Genomic DNA, 14,806 nt, shown 5'->3' on the forward strand with positions numbered 1-14,806 from the left:
TACTTTCAAACATCCACCTGAAGAACAGAGGAGCTGTTTACCTGTGATATTCTTGATTTATTGATGTAACCTTTTTGGATCAGTAATAGGGATTCTTTCTAGTTGCTCACATTCCTGGTTTAACTATTCTTCCTTAGCTTTTTGACCTAAGCTTTTAACTTTTTTATCTAAGGACTTATATTCTATAGGATTTGCTTTCCTCCTTCTCCTTTCTTCCATTAGATTTTTGATCTCATCTGTCATCCATTTATTCTTTGTGCTTTTTTCTTTTTTAGGAATCACTGACTTTACTGATTCTCCCAAGGCATCCTTTAGAGAGTTAAACTTCATTTCTACATGATTGCTATCATCTTCAACAGATTCTATTTCTAGACTCTGAAATCTATTCCTTACTTCAATTGTAAATTTTTGTCTTAAGTTTTCTTCTTTAATTAATTGCAAGTAGTCAAGGGATTGTTCAGGCTTTTGCTTCTTTAGTTTTTTAAGTTTTACTTTTACGTGACATATTACTGGGTTGTGGTCACTATGACAGTCTGTACTTGGATATGTTTTGCATTGAGTCACTGAGTTTCTACATCTTTGGTTTACAGTAATAAAGTCAATTTGATTTCTGGTGTTATCACCTGGACTTCAGTTCAGTTCAGATTCAGTTTATTGTCATTTAGAAATCACAAATGCAATGCAGTTAAAAAATGAGACAACGTTCTCCAGAATGATATTACAAAAGCACACGACAAAACAGACTACACCAGAAAATCCACATAATGTTTGGCAATCCCCAATTCCAGAGTCCGGAGAGGCTGCTGCATATTAATATCGTGCTACCATCTTAGCGCGTTCCCCAGAAAGGAGCTCCAAAACCACCTGACAAAACAAGACTACCCTGACACACCAAATCAGGAGACCAACTCTACCACCCAACAAACCAAAAACTAAAGCTACAAGACCTACACAAAACCACATAGTTACATATAGTTACAACAGTGCAAACAATACTATAATTGATAAAAAAACAGACCATAGACACAGTAAAAATAGTCCAAAGATGTTAAAAGACTATAATTTTGAAAGAAACCACCACACAGTTTCCACAAGTCCTCAGGGTCCCGATAGACTCGTCATCTCATGCAGGCAGCAGAAGGGAGTACCCCCGCTATGGACTTCCAGGGCACTGGATTCAGCCTTGCAGACGCAGCACACACTGAAAGCGACCTGACCGCAGCGGACTCCGAGTCCATCGAACCTCCAAGCCTCCGACCACCCCCTCCGGCACAGCCTCTCTGAGCACCATCCTCTGACGAGTGCACTACGCCCGAGTGCACTATGGCGCCCCTGCCAATGGTCACCGGCAAGGCGACCCCGAGGACTGGGGGCCTGTTCTTCTCAGCAGAGACTCAGACCTCACAACAAAAGCAGTAACGAAGAAGGCCTTCCCAGAGATTTCCAGATGTTCCTCCACGCTCCCACATCTGTTTTTCATCAGATTAGGATTGTGCATGACACTCCGCTTAACCATAAGTGTCTTGGATGGTTTTTAAAGTAGTTATTCATAATGACCTGATTGTTCATCTTGCACCATTCTACCCGTTTCTCACCTCTTTCATTCCTTTCCCCACTCCAAATTTTCCTGTGGTATTTCCGTCAGCACCTTGTCCTACTTTAGCATTTAGATCTCCCATGACAATAACAATATCTTGAGATTTGCATCCATTCTTTGCTTGTTCAAGCTCTTCATAGAATTTATCTATATGCTCATTTGTTCCATCTGTTGTTGGTGCATATACCTGTATATTTGCTAACTCAAATGGTTGTCCTCTGAATCTAACAAGGAGCACTCTTTCTTTTATTTATTTCCAGCATCTGCAGATTCACTCGGTCGTCACTACCTCCTCCCATAGATGCTGTCTGGCCTGCTGAGTTCTGCCAGCATTTTGTGTTTTTATTTATTTCCAGCATCTGCAGATTCACACACAATACCTTATCTCCCACTTAGGTAGCCTCCTACCTGCCGGCATGAACATCTCACTCACAGACCTCTGTTGATATCCCTGCCCCTGCCCTTACCCCCATTCCTATTATTTTAGTCTGGTTCTCTTTCTCTCTCTTTCTTCCCCCCTCACTATAATCTGACCCCAGCCCGACCTTTCTTTCTCTTTTATTTCCCATAATTCTCCACCTTCCCCCTAGCCCATTTCCCTCCAGCCTATCACTTCCTAGTTCTCTACTTTATCCCTCCCCCCACTTCTTATCCCCCCTCGACCATCCCATGTTACTTCACTCCTGATGAAGGGTTTCGGCCCGAAACGTCGTCACTACCTCCTCCCATAGATGCTGTCTGGCCTACTGAGTTCTGCCAGCATTTTGTGTTTTTAGCACTCTTTCTGATATTGCCCAATGTCCTAAAACACTTTTTGCCACGTTTTCATCCATAAGAATTCCTACTCCATTAGTATGGGATGTTCCACAAGAATAAATTAGTGTTGTATTTCTATTCTGACATGTTCCAGCACCTGTTCAACGAACTTCGATAATTCCCATGATGTTAATCTTTAGTCTTTCCATTTCATTTATCACATTGTCCAATCTTCCTGCTTGACATAGGGTTTTTACATTCCAAGTGGCAATAATTTTCTTTTGTGTTACTTGAATTTTATGAGCATCTTCAGAATTGTCTTGAAGATCCTCTTGACTCCGTTGTTGTGTGATACATTTTGTGAGTTTGACCATGGTTTTCTTAGCAAATAGATTCTAGGAAACCTGGTATCTAGCAACGGTGGTTTGCTATTGCCTTCCGTTGGGCAAACTAAAGAAATCACCATCTCTCTTCCCAAATGTTCATCTGGAAGCAGCATCAGAGATGTCAATTGTAATATGTCTGAACATTGAACCTATTGTAATAAAGAGTGTGAATCACACGGATCAGAATGAAAATGTTGCTCGGGCATTGTCACCTACAATTTCCCTAAAGCTGCGATTAGACAATTTACCATTTTCACCATAATTTTCAGCAATTCCTGTGCATATCAAGTTGTGATAATCTGGCATCCCTGCATGTTTGTGGTGCTGGATGAACAGATTTTGTTTCTCTCGTTTACAACCAAAATCTTTATTCCATGTACAAGTAGTGTGAATGATATTCCAATAAACTCAGTAAGCTTAAAGAGAGTGGGGAACAAAAACCTGTTCAATTTCATCTTGTACAGTTCAGGCCCACATTCCAGACCCTGTCTGCACAAATAAATGGTCTACATGTGTGACAAGATGTTGTTACAAAGAAGGCAAGACACCTGCAATATTTCAATGGGAGTTTGAGGAGATGTGGTATTTCATTAAAAACACTCACAAATTTCTACAAATGTACCATGGACAGCATTCAAACTGGCTCCATCACCAGCTGGAATGGGCGGGGGTGGTGCACTAACAGGATCAAAATAAGCGTCAGAAAGTTATAAACGCAGTCAGCTCCATCATGGGTACTAACCTCCCCAGCATCCAGGACATCCTCAAGGAACAATACCTCAAAAAGGTGGCAAACCTCATTAAGGACCCCCATCACCCAGGACATGCCCTCATCTCATTGCTACCATCAGGGAGGAGGTACGGGAGCCTGAAGGACACACTCAGCTGTTCAGGAACATCTTCTTCCCCTCCTCCATCAGATTTCTGAATGGACATTAAACACATGAACAATACCTCACTGCTTGTTCTGTCTCCTTTTCCCTACTTATTTTACCAATTTAACTTTTTTTATATATTTGCTTACTGTGATTTATGGTTTTTATTATTCTGTATTTCAATGTTCTGCTACCACAGAACAACAAATTCCACGACATATGCCGGTGATACTAAACCTGATTCTGACACTGACACCTTATATCAAAATGTAAAACATTACCCCATGTGTGCTGGCGGAATTCAGCATTTTCTGTGTAAAACATTACCCCATGTGTGCCGGCTGAATTCAGCATTTTCCATGTAAATCATTACCCCATGTGTGCTGGCGGAATTCAGCATTTTCTGTGTAAAACATTACCCCATGTGTGCCGGCTGAATTCAGCATTTTCCATGTAAATCATTACCCCATGTGTGCCGGCTGAATTCAGCATTTTCCATGTAAAACATTACCCCATGTGTGCCGGCTGAATTCAGCATTTTCTATGTAAATCATTACCCCATGTGTGCCGGCTGAATTCAGCATTTTCCATGTAAAACATTATCCCATGTGTGCCGGCTGAATTCAGCATTTTCTATGTAAAACATTACCCCGTGTGTTCCGGCTGAATTCAGCATTTTCTATGTAAAACATTACCCCATGTGTGCCGGCTGAATTCAGCATTTTCTATGTAAAACATTACCCCATGTGTGCCGGCTGAATTCAGCATTTTCTATGTAAAACATTACCCCATGTGTGCTGGCTAAATTCAGCATTTTCTGTGTAAAACATTACCCCGTGTGTGCCGGCTGAATTCAGCATTTTCTATGTAAAACATTACCCCGTGTGTGCTGGCTGAATTCAGCATTTTCTATGTAACTATATCTTGGATTTCAGGTCACCGTTGTTGCCGAGTCTCCAGTTCCTGCTGCAGTCATGAGTGAGGTCATGCAACTGGCGACTGTGGGCCGTCCTTTCCGGTTGGGAATGCTGTACGACTGCCGGTCAGACACTCTGATCCCAGGTACTGGAATACAATCATATCAATCAGTAGAGGTCAATACAGGGCAGTTGATTCCGGTTACCAATCTCAGGATAGTCACCAGACTCTCTGGTTATGTAAAGGAATACGGGTTGTCTGGGGAAAACATCCTGAATTGTGGCTTGGCCGATTTCAACATCATTCAGAACCGCTTGACAAAAACAGATTGGTAACAGCCAATTGCAGGTAAGTCTCCATCTGACAAGTCTCCACTAGGCAAGGAGGTGAGGAGTGATGTAGATGAGGAAGGGAACATGTCAGACAGGGAACAGGCAATGGTTTAATGTGGCAGTTAGACAGCTTGTGGCCTTGTGCTACGTGTCACTCATAAGGTCCATGTGCTCCATGCAGTTGAACCTCATCAGCAGCTGATAGCAATTCCACAGAGACTTTTCCCTGAGAACAACCATCCTCAATTGCTGTGAAATGATATTCTTTCTCCCATAAGGCTAGCAGTGGGGATATTCACTGATAATGTGCATTGTTCAAATCCATTGCAACTGCACAGCATACAGACAGACCATGTCTACACACAGCAAGACCTGGACAACATTCAGGCACAAGCTGATGTTGCCAATGACATTCCCGCCACAGAAGGGTGGAACTGGAATTGGGTTTTGGACCAGGTGGTGAGGAAGTGTGATGCCAGTTGTCTCCGGGGTGAGGGGAAATGTTCTGGCATGAGAAGTAACCTGTTGTAAACCAGTGAAACATTTAGTTCAGTAGGTGAAAAGCACTTTACACACTTTAGCTCAATTTAATGACTGTTATTGCTGTTTTATCCCCTAGGCATCACACTGTGGGATTTACAGACACTTCAAAGCAACATCAGCAATCAGCCCAGCACTGAGGTGCACATGATTACATCAGACAGCATGGATGAGAAATGCTCTGCACTTAATGTGTCGGGTTCAATGAAAGCAAGTCTCTTGTGTGGGCTCGTGGAAGTGAAAGGGTCTGCAAAATATCTCAGTGACACAAAGCGATCAAAGAAACAAGCACGAGTTACCCTCCAGTACAAAAGAACAACCCGGTTTGAACAACTGACCATGAGCCATTTAGGGAGACAGAATATCACCTATCCGAGTGTGTTTGACGAGGGCTCAGCCACCCATGTCATCACAGCAGTGCTGTATGGAGCCCAGGCTTTTTTTGTGTTTGATCAAATGGTTTCCTCAGCAGAGAAATTGCAGGATATCCAGGGTAATATGGAGACGACCATTAAACATCTCCCTAACATTGCCATTGAGGGTGCGGGCTCCTTACAAATGACAGAAGAACAAAAATCAAATGTGGAGAAATTTAACTGCACCTTTTACGGGGATTTCTCACTGAATAGCAACCCCACCACATTCCAAGATGCCGTCAGTACCTATGCAAGACTCCCAAGCTTACTGGGACCAGGTGGGGAGCATGCGGTGCCCATGACAGTCTGGCTTTACCCTCTCAGTAAACTAGACTCAAAAGCTGCTCAGCTGGTGAGAGAGGTAAATGTGGGATTGATCAGTCACTGCCAGCCTGTCCTGGAACAGCTCGGAGAGGCAGTGATGAGATGCAATGATATGGAGAAAGACAGAGCTGCCATTCAGTTTCCCGAGGTCAGGGACAGGATAGTGAAATTCCGAGAGTTGTGTCAGGAATACAAACTAGATTTCCAGCAGAATTTAGCGAGAGATCTTCCAATCATCCGGGGAGGTAGGGGTGAGGAAGAGTTACTCGTGGATATACTGAAGAACAAGGAAGATTCACCATTCCGACACCAGTCACTGATCACATGGCTGGATGACAAGGAAAGAGAGATGAAGTTATTGGGACATTATCTCAGGATATTCGATGATGTACCTTCTGTGAAAATAGTGAGTGAGTTGGAGGATGAATTGATTGATCATGCAATTGACTATGTGGTTTGCTTCACCTTTACAACATTGCATCAGGAGGATGTCTATCTGTCAGAGACCATCAATTACCTCCAATCTCACACAGCTCCGAAGACACAGGCACCAACTCCTGCTGATGGAGACAGTGTAACACAACACGGTGAGCAGTGGTTTCACTTGGAGATTGTAAAACAAAAGATGAAAGAACAATCTCAGTTATTCCTGGATTTTGCCAAGGCCAACAAATCAGATAGGAACATAAAGTTCCTTGTTGCTTCTGTGAAAGGTGACAGCCAGATAGGAACATCTATTTACCTGTACGAGGGTGCGTGTATAAAGAACTGATGCTTTGAACCCCCATCACAGCCCCAGAGACCTGTGGCTGCTGGAACGACACATGACAGTGTGACACTGCAGTTACATCCTCCTAGATATGGTACGGGTGAGATTGTGGGCTACAAGATAGAGTACAAAGGTACCCAGCAGGAAGAATGGACAACTCTAGATACACAAGGTAAATCCGAGTCTTTTACAATATCTGGGTTACAGCCACATCAGGAATATCATTTCCAATACCGAGCTGTGACCAAGGTAGGGGTCAGTAAGGCCAGTGATAGTTCTACACAGTTCACACTTCCTACAAGTTCACCTGGTAAACTGATCTCCCAGGATTGTTCTCCAATTACAACATTATCCTGCGATAGCCCAAGTCATAATGAAGCTGGTGTTGAAATAATTCCGGACGGGATTGAATATAAAGAAGAAACATCAGCTACTCCCAACACAGAGGCTCTATCGAGGACAGATGTAAACACAACAGAGAGTGAACCTCACTATAACTTAATGGGATTGAAACCTCAGGCAGATGACAGAGTCCAAGTGTCTGCTGACTGTGGAGAAGCAGGTTCCAGTGTACCAAGTGAAGAGGTTTTAATAAAAATCGGAGAAGTAACAAAGGGAATACAACAGAAACATCACACAGAAGGCCAATTAATATTTCCAGGAAACCCTTCCATTTACGTGCTGAACCTGCAGAAGGAGGTATTTGGTAAGTCCAAACATCTTGTGAATTGCTCCTTTGGAAAACTCAGCATAAACCACACCATGAAGACAATTATGGTTCTGGGAGCAACAGGGTCAGGAAAGACGACCCTTATCAATGGGATGATCAATTACATATTGGGTGTGGAATGGGGTGACAACTTCAGATACATGTTAATACAGGAAGAGACTGGAAGGTCACAGGCTGAAAGTCAGACATCCACCATCACTGTCTACAAACTACACTATCAGGTGGGATTTAACATCGATTACTCACTGACTATCATTGATACACCAGGATTCGGAGATACCAGGGGGATAAGCCGAGATAAAGAGATTACTGACAACATTCGAGAGTTTTTCACTTCCCCACAGGGGGTTGATCAAATTGATGCCATATGTTTTGTTGTTCAAGCATCTTTGGCTCGCCTGACTCCGACACAGAAATATATCTTTGATTCAATTCTTTCTATTTTTGGATAAAGATATTACAGAGAACATTCAGATTCTGGTGACTTTTGCAGATGGAAAGCGCCCCCCCGCTCTGGAGGCTTTGAAGGTAGCTGAGGTACCATGTCCCAAAGGTAAAAGTGGGGCTCCAGTTCACTTCAAGTTTAACAATTCCGTTGTATTTGCCCAGCATTCAGCCTCTGGAAACGCTACCAACAAGAGATCAGATGACAGCAGGGAAGAGGAAGATGATGATAACTTTGATGCGATGTTCTGGAAGATGGGAATTAACAGTATGAAGAAATTCTTTAGAGCTCTCAACACAATGGAAACAAGAAGTTTAGTTTTGACCAAAGAGGTTTTGAGGGAACGTAAGCAGCTGGAAGCTGCAGGGAAGGGATTGCAGGATCAGATCCAAGTTGGACTGACCAAACTGGAGGAACTCAAGAAAACCAAACAGGTTCTGGAGCAGCATCAGAACAAGCTGGATGAAAATAAAGACTTTGAGTTTGAAATTGATGCCACACATAAAGAAAAGAAGGATCTTGGACCGAATGCTTTGACAGTAAACATCTGTACGAAATGTAAGTTTACTTGCCATGGTCCCTGTACTTGCGCTGTGTACATTTTAAAATATTTGTGTGTAGCAATAGATATTCGGGGAAATTGCAAAGTCTGTCCTGGTAAGTGTGCCATTCGTCATCACTCATGGGAAAAGTACATGTACGTCCATGTGACAAGAAAGGAGAAGAGGACACTGGGTGATGTAAAAGAAAAGTATGAAAAAGCTTATGGTGAGAAGATGACACAGGAGAAGATCATGGAGAAGCTTCAGCAGGAGTTTGAGGGGGTTCAGAATTCAGTGCTGGAGTTGATTATCCAATTATCCAAGAGCATTAGAAGACTTGAAGAAATAGCTCTGAGACCAAACCCGTTATCCACACCAGCTTACATTGACCTCCTGATTCAGTCTGAGAAAGACGAAGGAAAACCAGGGTACCAAGACCAAATTCAGTCTCTGATGATGGTCAAGAAACAGGCAGAGTTATTGGAGGAGTTCAACAACAATAAGTAGTTATCAGGGGATAAGAAGCAAAATCCAGCGATAGGAAAGAAAGATGTTCAAGAATTCTTCAAAAACAAATTTTCTGAATTTTCTGACTGGGTGGTTAGTGATAAATAAGTGGCAATCAGTTCAGCTTTTCCCAATTTGGGGAGTCGAAGTTTCACCCAGCTGATGGACCATCTGCTGATTCTAAATTAACCTCCATTCTCCTCTCCCATCTGCCCTCAGAGTTTGACAGTACATCTTCCATTCTCATGCTGACCTCCTTTAACAGATGGGTGGGGCACTCACATTCAGTCATCACCAATGGCTCCTCATCCCAACCCTAGCCCTGAGAACCTATCTCCAACACGACCTTTTTTGCATCTGTGTCCCTTCCCTTAGAATCCAATCGGAAACACAGAGATAATTTCCTTTGTTTCAGACTGTCCCCATCTCCATGGCCCCACCTCGTCCCTCAGTCCCCACTCTCTCTGTCCTGTTGGATGACACATTACTCCACCATGCTGGATGAAGTGAAACTTCCTCCCAGCTCATGGTTTTGTCCTGGCCCCATCAGAATCCGGCCCATGGGATGGTGGGAGGGGTGGATGGGTTCCATGAGACTTCAAGCACAAAAAAGACAAAATTGGGAAAGCAAGGACAATATTTTCCATCTATTGTTACAGAAGGTATGAGCAGTTCAGCTCACTGTCACAATGCTGGCTTTCAAATCAACCCATTTCCCTGATATTCCCTGACATCTACTCCCAGTCAAAAGCCAATCCACCCACTCAGTCTCCTGTAAAGGAAAGTGAGTAAAATTGCAGATGCTGAAAATATAAAATTAAAACAGAAAATGTTGGACCCACTCAGTGGGTTAGGTAACATCTGGTGAGAGCAAAACAGTTAATGTTTCAAAACCGTGACCTTTATCGGAAGCTTCAGAGGTATTTGTTTGGAATATCTCAACATTAGAACAAATGAAACACAGATGGTTCCTTCACAGATGCTGCCTGACCAGCTGAGTTCTTCCAGCACTTCCTGTATTGATGTTAATTCTTCCTCCAAACACCTACACTGGGTTGGGGGGGGGGGGTGAGAGGAAAATTTACAGTAACCTATTAACCTCCTGACCTGCAATATAGTCTAAAGGACGTGAATCTAAAAGAGGTTCAGGAGCACAAGCATTTGGGTATAGATGCTTCAGGAATTGGAACTGGTAGATCCAGTTTTACTGAAGGCTCAGAATAAACCTTGATGCAAAAACCTGCAGATGCTGAGAATCTGAAACAAAGTGACATTGAAACAATTCACACCAGAAAGACGATACCTTGAAATCAGCCACAGGAGATGCAAGATTGAGTAGTGAGGAGAGCAGTACTCAGAGAGGCACTCCAAGGAAAGCTCTGTTCCTGCAGCTCCCACTAATGCAACAGGGTAACTGGACTTTGACCAACAGCCTTTGTGCTCAGGAAAGCTATGAATATTAATAAATGTGGGAACTTCCTGGGAATAGTGGGTTTACATCTGAAACCATCAACAGGACAGAACATTCAGTCTCATCTATCTCTCGATCCCAGCTGTGGCCTTGACAACCTGTGCTTGAAGGAAGGAACAGTTACCACACGATTTATTATTGACTTCAGAGACACCACCAAGGACTCTGAGCTTGTTGCAGGGAGGTTCTATTCAGAATGGAGAACGTTGGTGCCTCCAAGTCTATCTGAGTGATTCAGTCATTCCCCTTCGATGCAATATCCTACACCAAGGTCCTACTGTTTCTCAACAATGCCTTGCATGCTACATTCTTTGTGTACATTATTGATTTATTCGTAATCCCAAATCACTTCGCTTTATCTGGAGCAAATTCCACCTGCCTATCTCACCAACTGTTCAATATTATCAATAATACCAAAGACTAACCTGCTCTCCATCAGCTGGTCACAGACTTCCAATTGGAAACACAGTCTCACAACGTCACACTTTCCCTTCTCTTAAGAAATTAATTTTGGAATTTGGAATACCAGCAGTTATGGTTGAAATGACAATAAAAGTTGACTTGACTTGACTTGAATTTGCTCTGAATCCCACAGGCTATCATCTTTTCAGTTCTTTCTCTCATGTGGCCTTGTCCAAGACTACAGCTATCACATCAGTACATTTGTTACCCCTTCAAAACATTCAATCAAATTGGTAAAGGGAGATCTCTTCTCAACACATTTCTCTGACAATCTGTGACTAATTGATATGGATTTCAGCAAGGCATTTGATAAGGTACCCCTTGCAAGGCTTATTGAGAAAGTAGGAGGCATGGGATCCAGGGGGACATTGCTTTGTGGATCCAGAACTGGCTTGCCCACAGAAGGCAAAGAGTGGTTGTAGACGGGTCATATTCTGCATGGAGGTCGGTGACCAGTGGTGTGTCTCAGGGATCTGTTCTGGGACCCCTACTCTTTGTGATTTTTATAAATGACCTGGATGAGGAAGTGGAGGGATGGGTTAGTAAGTTTGCTGATGACACAAAGGTTGGAGGGTGTTGTGGATAGTGTGGAGGGCTGTCAGAGGTTACAGCGGGACATTGATAGGATGCAAAACTGGGCTGAGAAGTGGCAGATGGAATTCAACCCAGATAAGTGTGAAGTGGTTTATTTTGGTAGGTCAAATAAGTTGGCAGAATATGGTATTAATGGTAAGACTCATGGCAGTGTGGAGGATCAGGGGGATCTTAGGGTCCAAGTCCGTAGGGCCCTCAAAGCAGCTGCGCAGGTTGACTCTGTGGTTAAGAAGGCGTACGGAGTATTGGCTTTCATCAATCATGGAATTGAATTTAGGAGCCGAGAGATAATGTTGCAGCTATATAGGACCCTGGTCAGACCCCACTTGGAGTACTGTGCTTAGTTTTGGTCGCCTCACTACAGGAAGGATGTGGGAGCCATAGAAAGGGTGCAGAGGAAATTTACAAGGATGTTGCCTGAATTGGGGAGCTTGTCTTATGAGAATAGGTTGAGTGAACTCGGCCTTTTCTCCTTGGGGCGAAGGAGGATGAGAGGTGACCTGATAGATGTGTATGAGATTATGAGAGGCATTGATCATGTGGATAGTCAGAGGCTTTTTCCAGGGCTGAAATGGTTGCCACAAGAGGGCACAGGTTTAAGGTGCTGGGGAGTAGGTACAGAGGAGATGTCAGCGGTGAGTTTTTCACTCAGAGAGTAGTGAGTGTGTGGAATGGGCTGCCGGCAAAGGTGGTGGAGGTGGATACGATAGGATCTTTTAAGAGACTTTTGGATAGGTACATGGAGCTTAGAAAAATAGAGGGCTATGGGTAAGCCTAGTAATTTCGAGGGTAGGGACATGTTCGGCACAACTTTGTGGGCTAAAGGGCCTGTATTGTGCTGTAGGTTTTCTATGTTCTATGTTTCTAATTGCTGCCTATGCAAATGTAAATGAAACCTATTTGTTAGCACCCCACCCCCACCAAAGCATACCAATTACTGGTTTATCCCTGCTACCCTTCCTGAGCAAAGCTTTCACATTTGCTGTCCTTCTGTCCTCTGACAATCTTCTACCTCTTTAACCAGTCCTCCAGATCTCCATCCCAGCAGTATGAGCACTGTAATATATCACCTGAACTAAACGTTATCCATTCTGTCGTATTCTAACCATGGGACCATTCTTCTGATGAAATTACTTTTTTATACTGGATGGTAAATCGTGTAAACTTGACAGACATTGTATTGTTGAAAATATCTCACTCACTGAAATCACAGCAAATTTCTGCTTGCTCTTTTTTTTGTTGATGTTTTAAGCGTTTTTGACCAGGCGGCCTCCAGATTATGAACGACTCAGTGCGAGATTGAACTGAACTGAATATGCTTGGACTCTTTCAGTTTTGTGTTTTATATAAAACCATAAGATTTAGGAGCAGAATTAGGCCATTTGGCCCATCATGTCTGCTCTGCCATTTCATCATGGTTGTTCCAATTTTCCTCTCAGCCCCAATCTCCTGCCTTCTCTCAATATCCGTTCAAGTCCTGAAGAATCAAGAATCTATCAACCTCTGCCTAAAGTATACATAAACATGGCTTCCACAGCTGCCTGTGACAAAGAATGACAATCTCTAGCTCAAAAAATTCCTCCTCATCTCTGTTCTAAAAGGACACCCCTCTATTCTGAGGCTGTGTCCTCTGGTCTTAGACTCTCCCACCACAGGAAACATCCTCTCCACATCCAGTTATCAAGCCTTTCATCATCAATAGGTTTTAATGAGATCACCCTCACTCTTCTAAATTTTAGTGAATGCAAGACCGGAGCTATCAAATGCTCTTCATATGACAAGCCATTCAATCCTGGAATCATTTTCGCAAACCTCCTTTAAAACTTCTCCAGTTTCATCACATACTTTCTAATGAGCCCAGATCTGCTCACAATCCTCCAAGTGAGGCCTCACTAGTGCTTTACAAAGTCTTAATATTACATCTTTACTTTTATACTCTAGTCCTCTTGAAATCCCAAGTCCTTTTGCACCTCAGTATTTTGTATTTTTCTTCATTTAGAAGTCAACTGATTCATTTCTTCTCCCAAAGTGTATGACATATACTTCCTAACACTATATTCCATCTGTCTTTTCCTTGCCCATTCTCCTAACCTGTCTAAGTCCTTCTGTAGCCTACTTCCTCAAAACTACCTGACCCTCCAGCTGTCTCTATATTGTCTGAAAACTTTGCAACAAAGCCATCAATTCCATCATCCAAATCACAGACATATTACATTTTTAAAAATCGGTCTCAACACAGACCCCTGTGGAATACCACCAGTCACTGGCAGACAACCACAAAAGGCTCCCTTTATTCCTACTCTTTGCCTCCTGCCAATCAGCCACTGCGTTATCCATGCTAGAATCTTTTCTGTAATTCCACTGGCTCATAGCTGGCATCTCAAGTGTGGCACCTTGTAAAAGGTCTTCTGAAAATCTAAGTAGACAACATCAACTAATTCTCCTTTGTCCACCCTTCCTGTTGTTCTTCAAAGAATTCCAAAAGATGGCAGGCAAATTTTTCCCTTGAGAAAACCAGGCTGACTATGGCCCATTTTATCATGTGCCTCCAAATACCCTGAGACCTTATTCTTAATAATCGACTCCAACATCTTCCCAACTACCGAGATCAGACTAACTGGCCTAGAGTTTCCTTTCTTCTGCTTCTCTCCCTTCTTGAAGAGTGGAGTGGTATTTGCAATTTTCTAGTCTTCCGGAATCATTCCAGAAACTAGTGATAGTTGAAAGATCATAACTAATACCTACAGGATCTCTTCAGCCACCTCTTTCAGAACCCTGGGGTGTACACCATCTGGTCCAGGTGACATATCTACCTCAGACCTTTCAGTTTCCTAAGAACCTTCTCTCTAGTTATGGTAACTTCACACACTTCATGACCCCTGACTGCTGGAACTTCCACCATACTGATAGTGTTTTTAACAGTGAAGACTTATTCAGTTTGTCTGCCATTTTGTTGTCCCCAATACAACCTCTCCAGCATCATTTTCCAGTGATCCAATATCCACTCTTGCCTTTCCTTTACGTATCTGAAGAAAGTACTCATTCGTCTCTTTGCTGTTTATGCAATTTGATTCTTTATTTTTTGTGCATGGGGGGTGTTGATGTTTTACTTTGAACAGGTTCAATGGTTTTCTTTGTTTCG

At 42.9% G+C, this 14,806-nt stretch overlaps 2 protein-coding genes across 4 annotated transcripts in view; one reads left to right on the forward strand and one right to left on the reverse strand.

Moving 5' to 3' along the window:
• LOC140727106 (verrucotoxin subunit beta-like) overlaps window positions 1-8,054 on the forward strand; it is a 32,564-nt gene extending 24,510 nt beyond the window's left edge. For all 3 annotated transcript variants that reach the window (XM_073044373.1, XM_073044374.1, XM_073044375.1), the window contains 2 exons: window positions 4,550-4,676; window positions 5,484-8,054. In XM_073044373.1, coding sequence (XP_072900474.1) covers window positions 4,550-4,676; window positions 5,484-6,916 — 1,560 coding nt within the window. In that variant the 3' untranslated portion in view covers window positions 6,917-8,054. The remainder of the gene's footprint in view (window positions 1-4,549; window positions 4,677-5,483) is intronic.
• The window catches only part of LOC140726044 (uncharacterized), a 246,750-nt gene that overhangs the window by 106,063 nt on the left and 125,881 nt on the right, over window positions 1-14,806 (reverse strand). The window lies entirely within an intron of this gene.

Source organism: Hemitrygon akajei, chromosome 4 (genome assembly GCF_048418815.1).
Source record: "Hemitrygon akajei chromosome 4, sHemAka1.3, whole genome shotgun sequence".
NCBI classification, from domain to species: Eukaryota; Metazoa; Chordata; class Chondrichthyes; order Myliobatiformes; family Dasyatidae; genus Hemitrygon; species Hemitrygon akajei.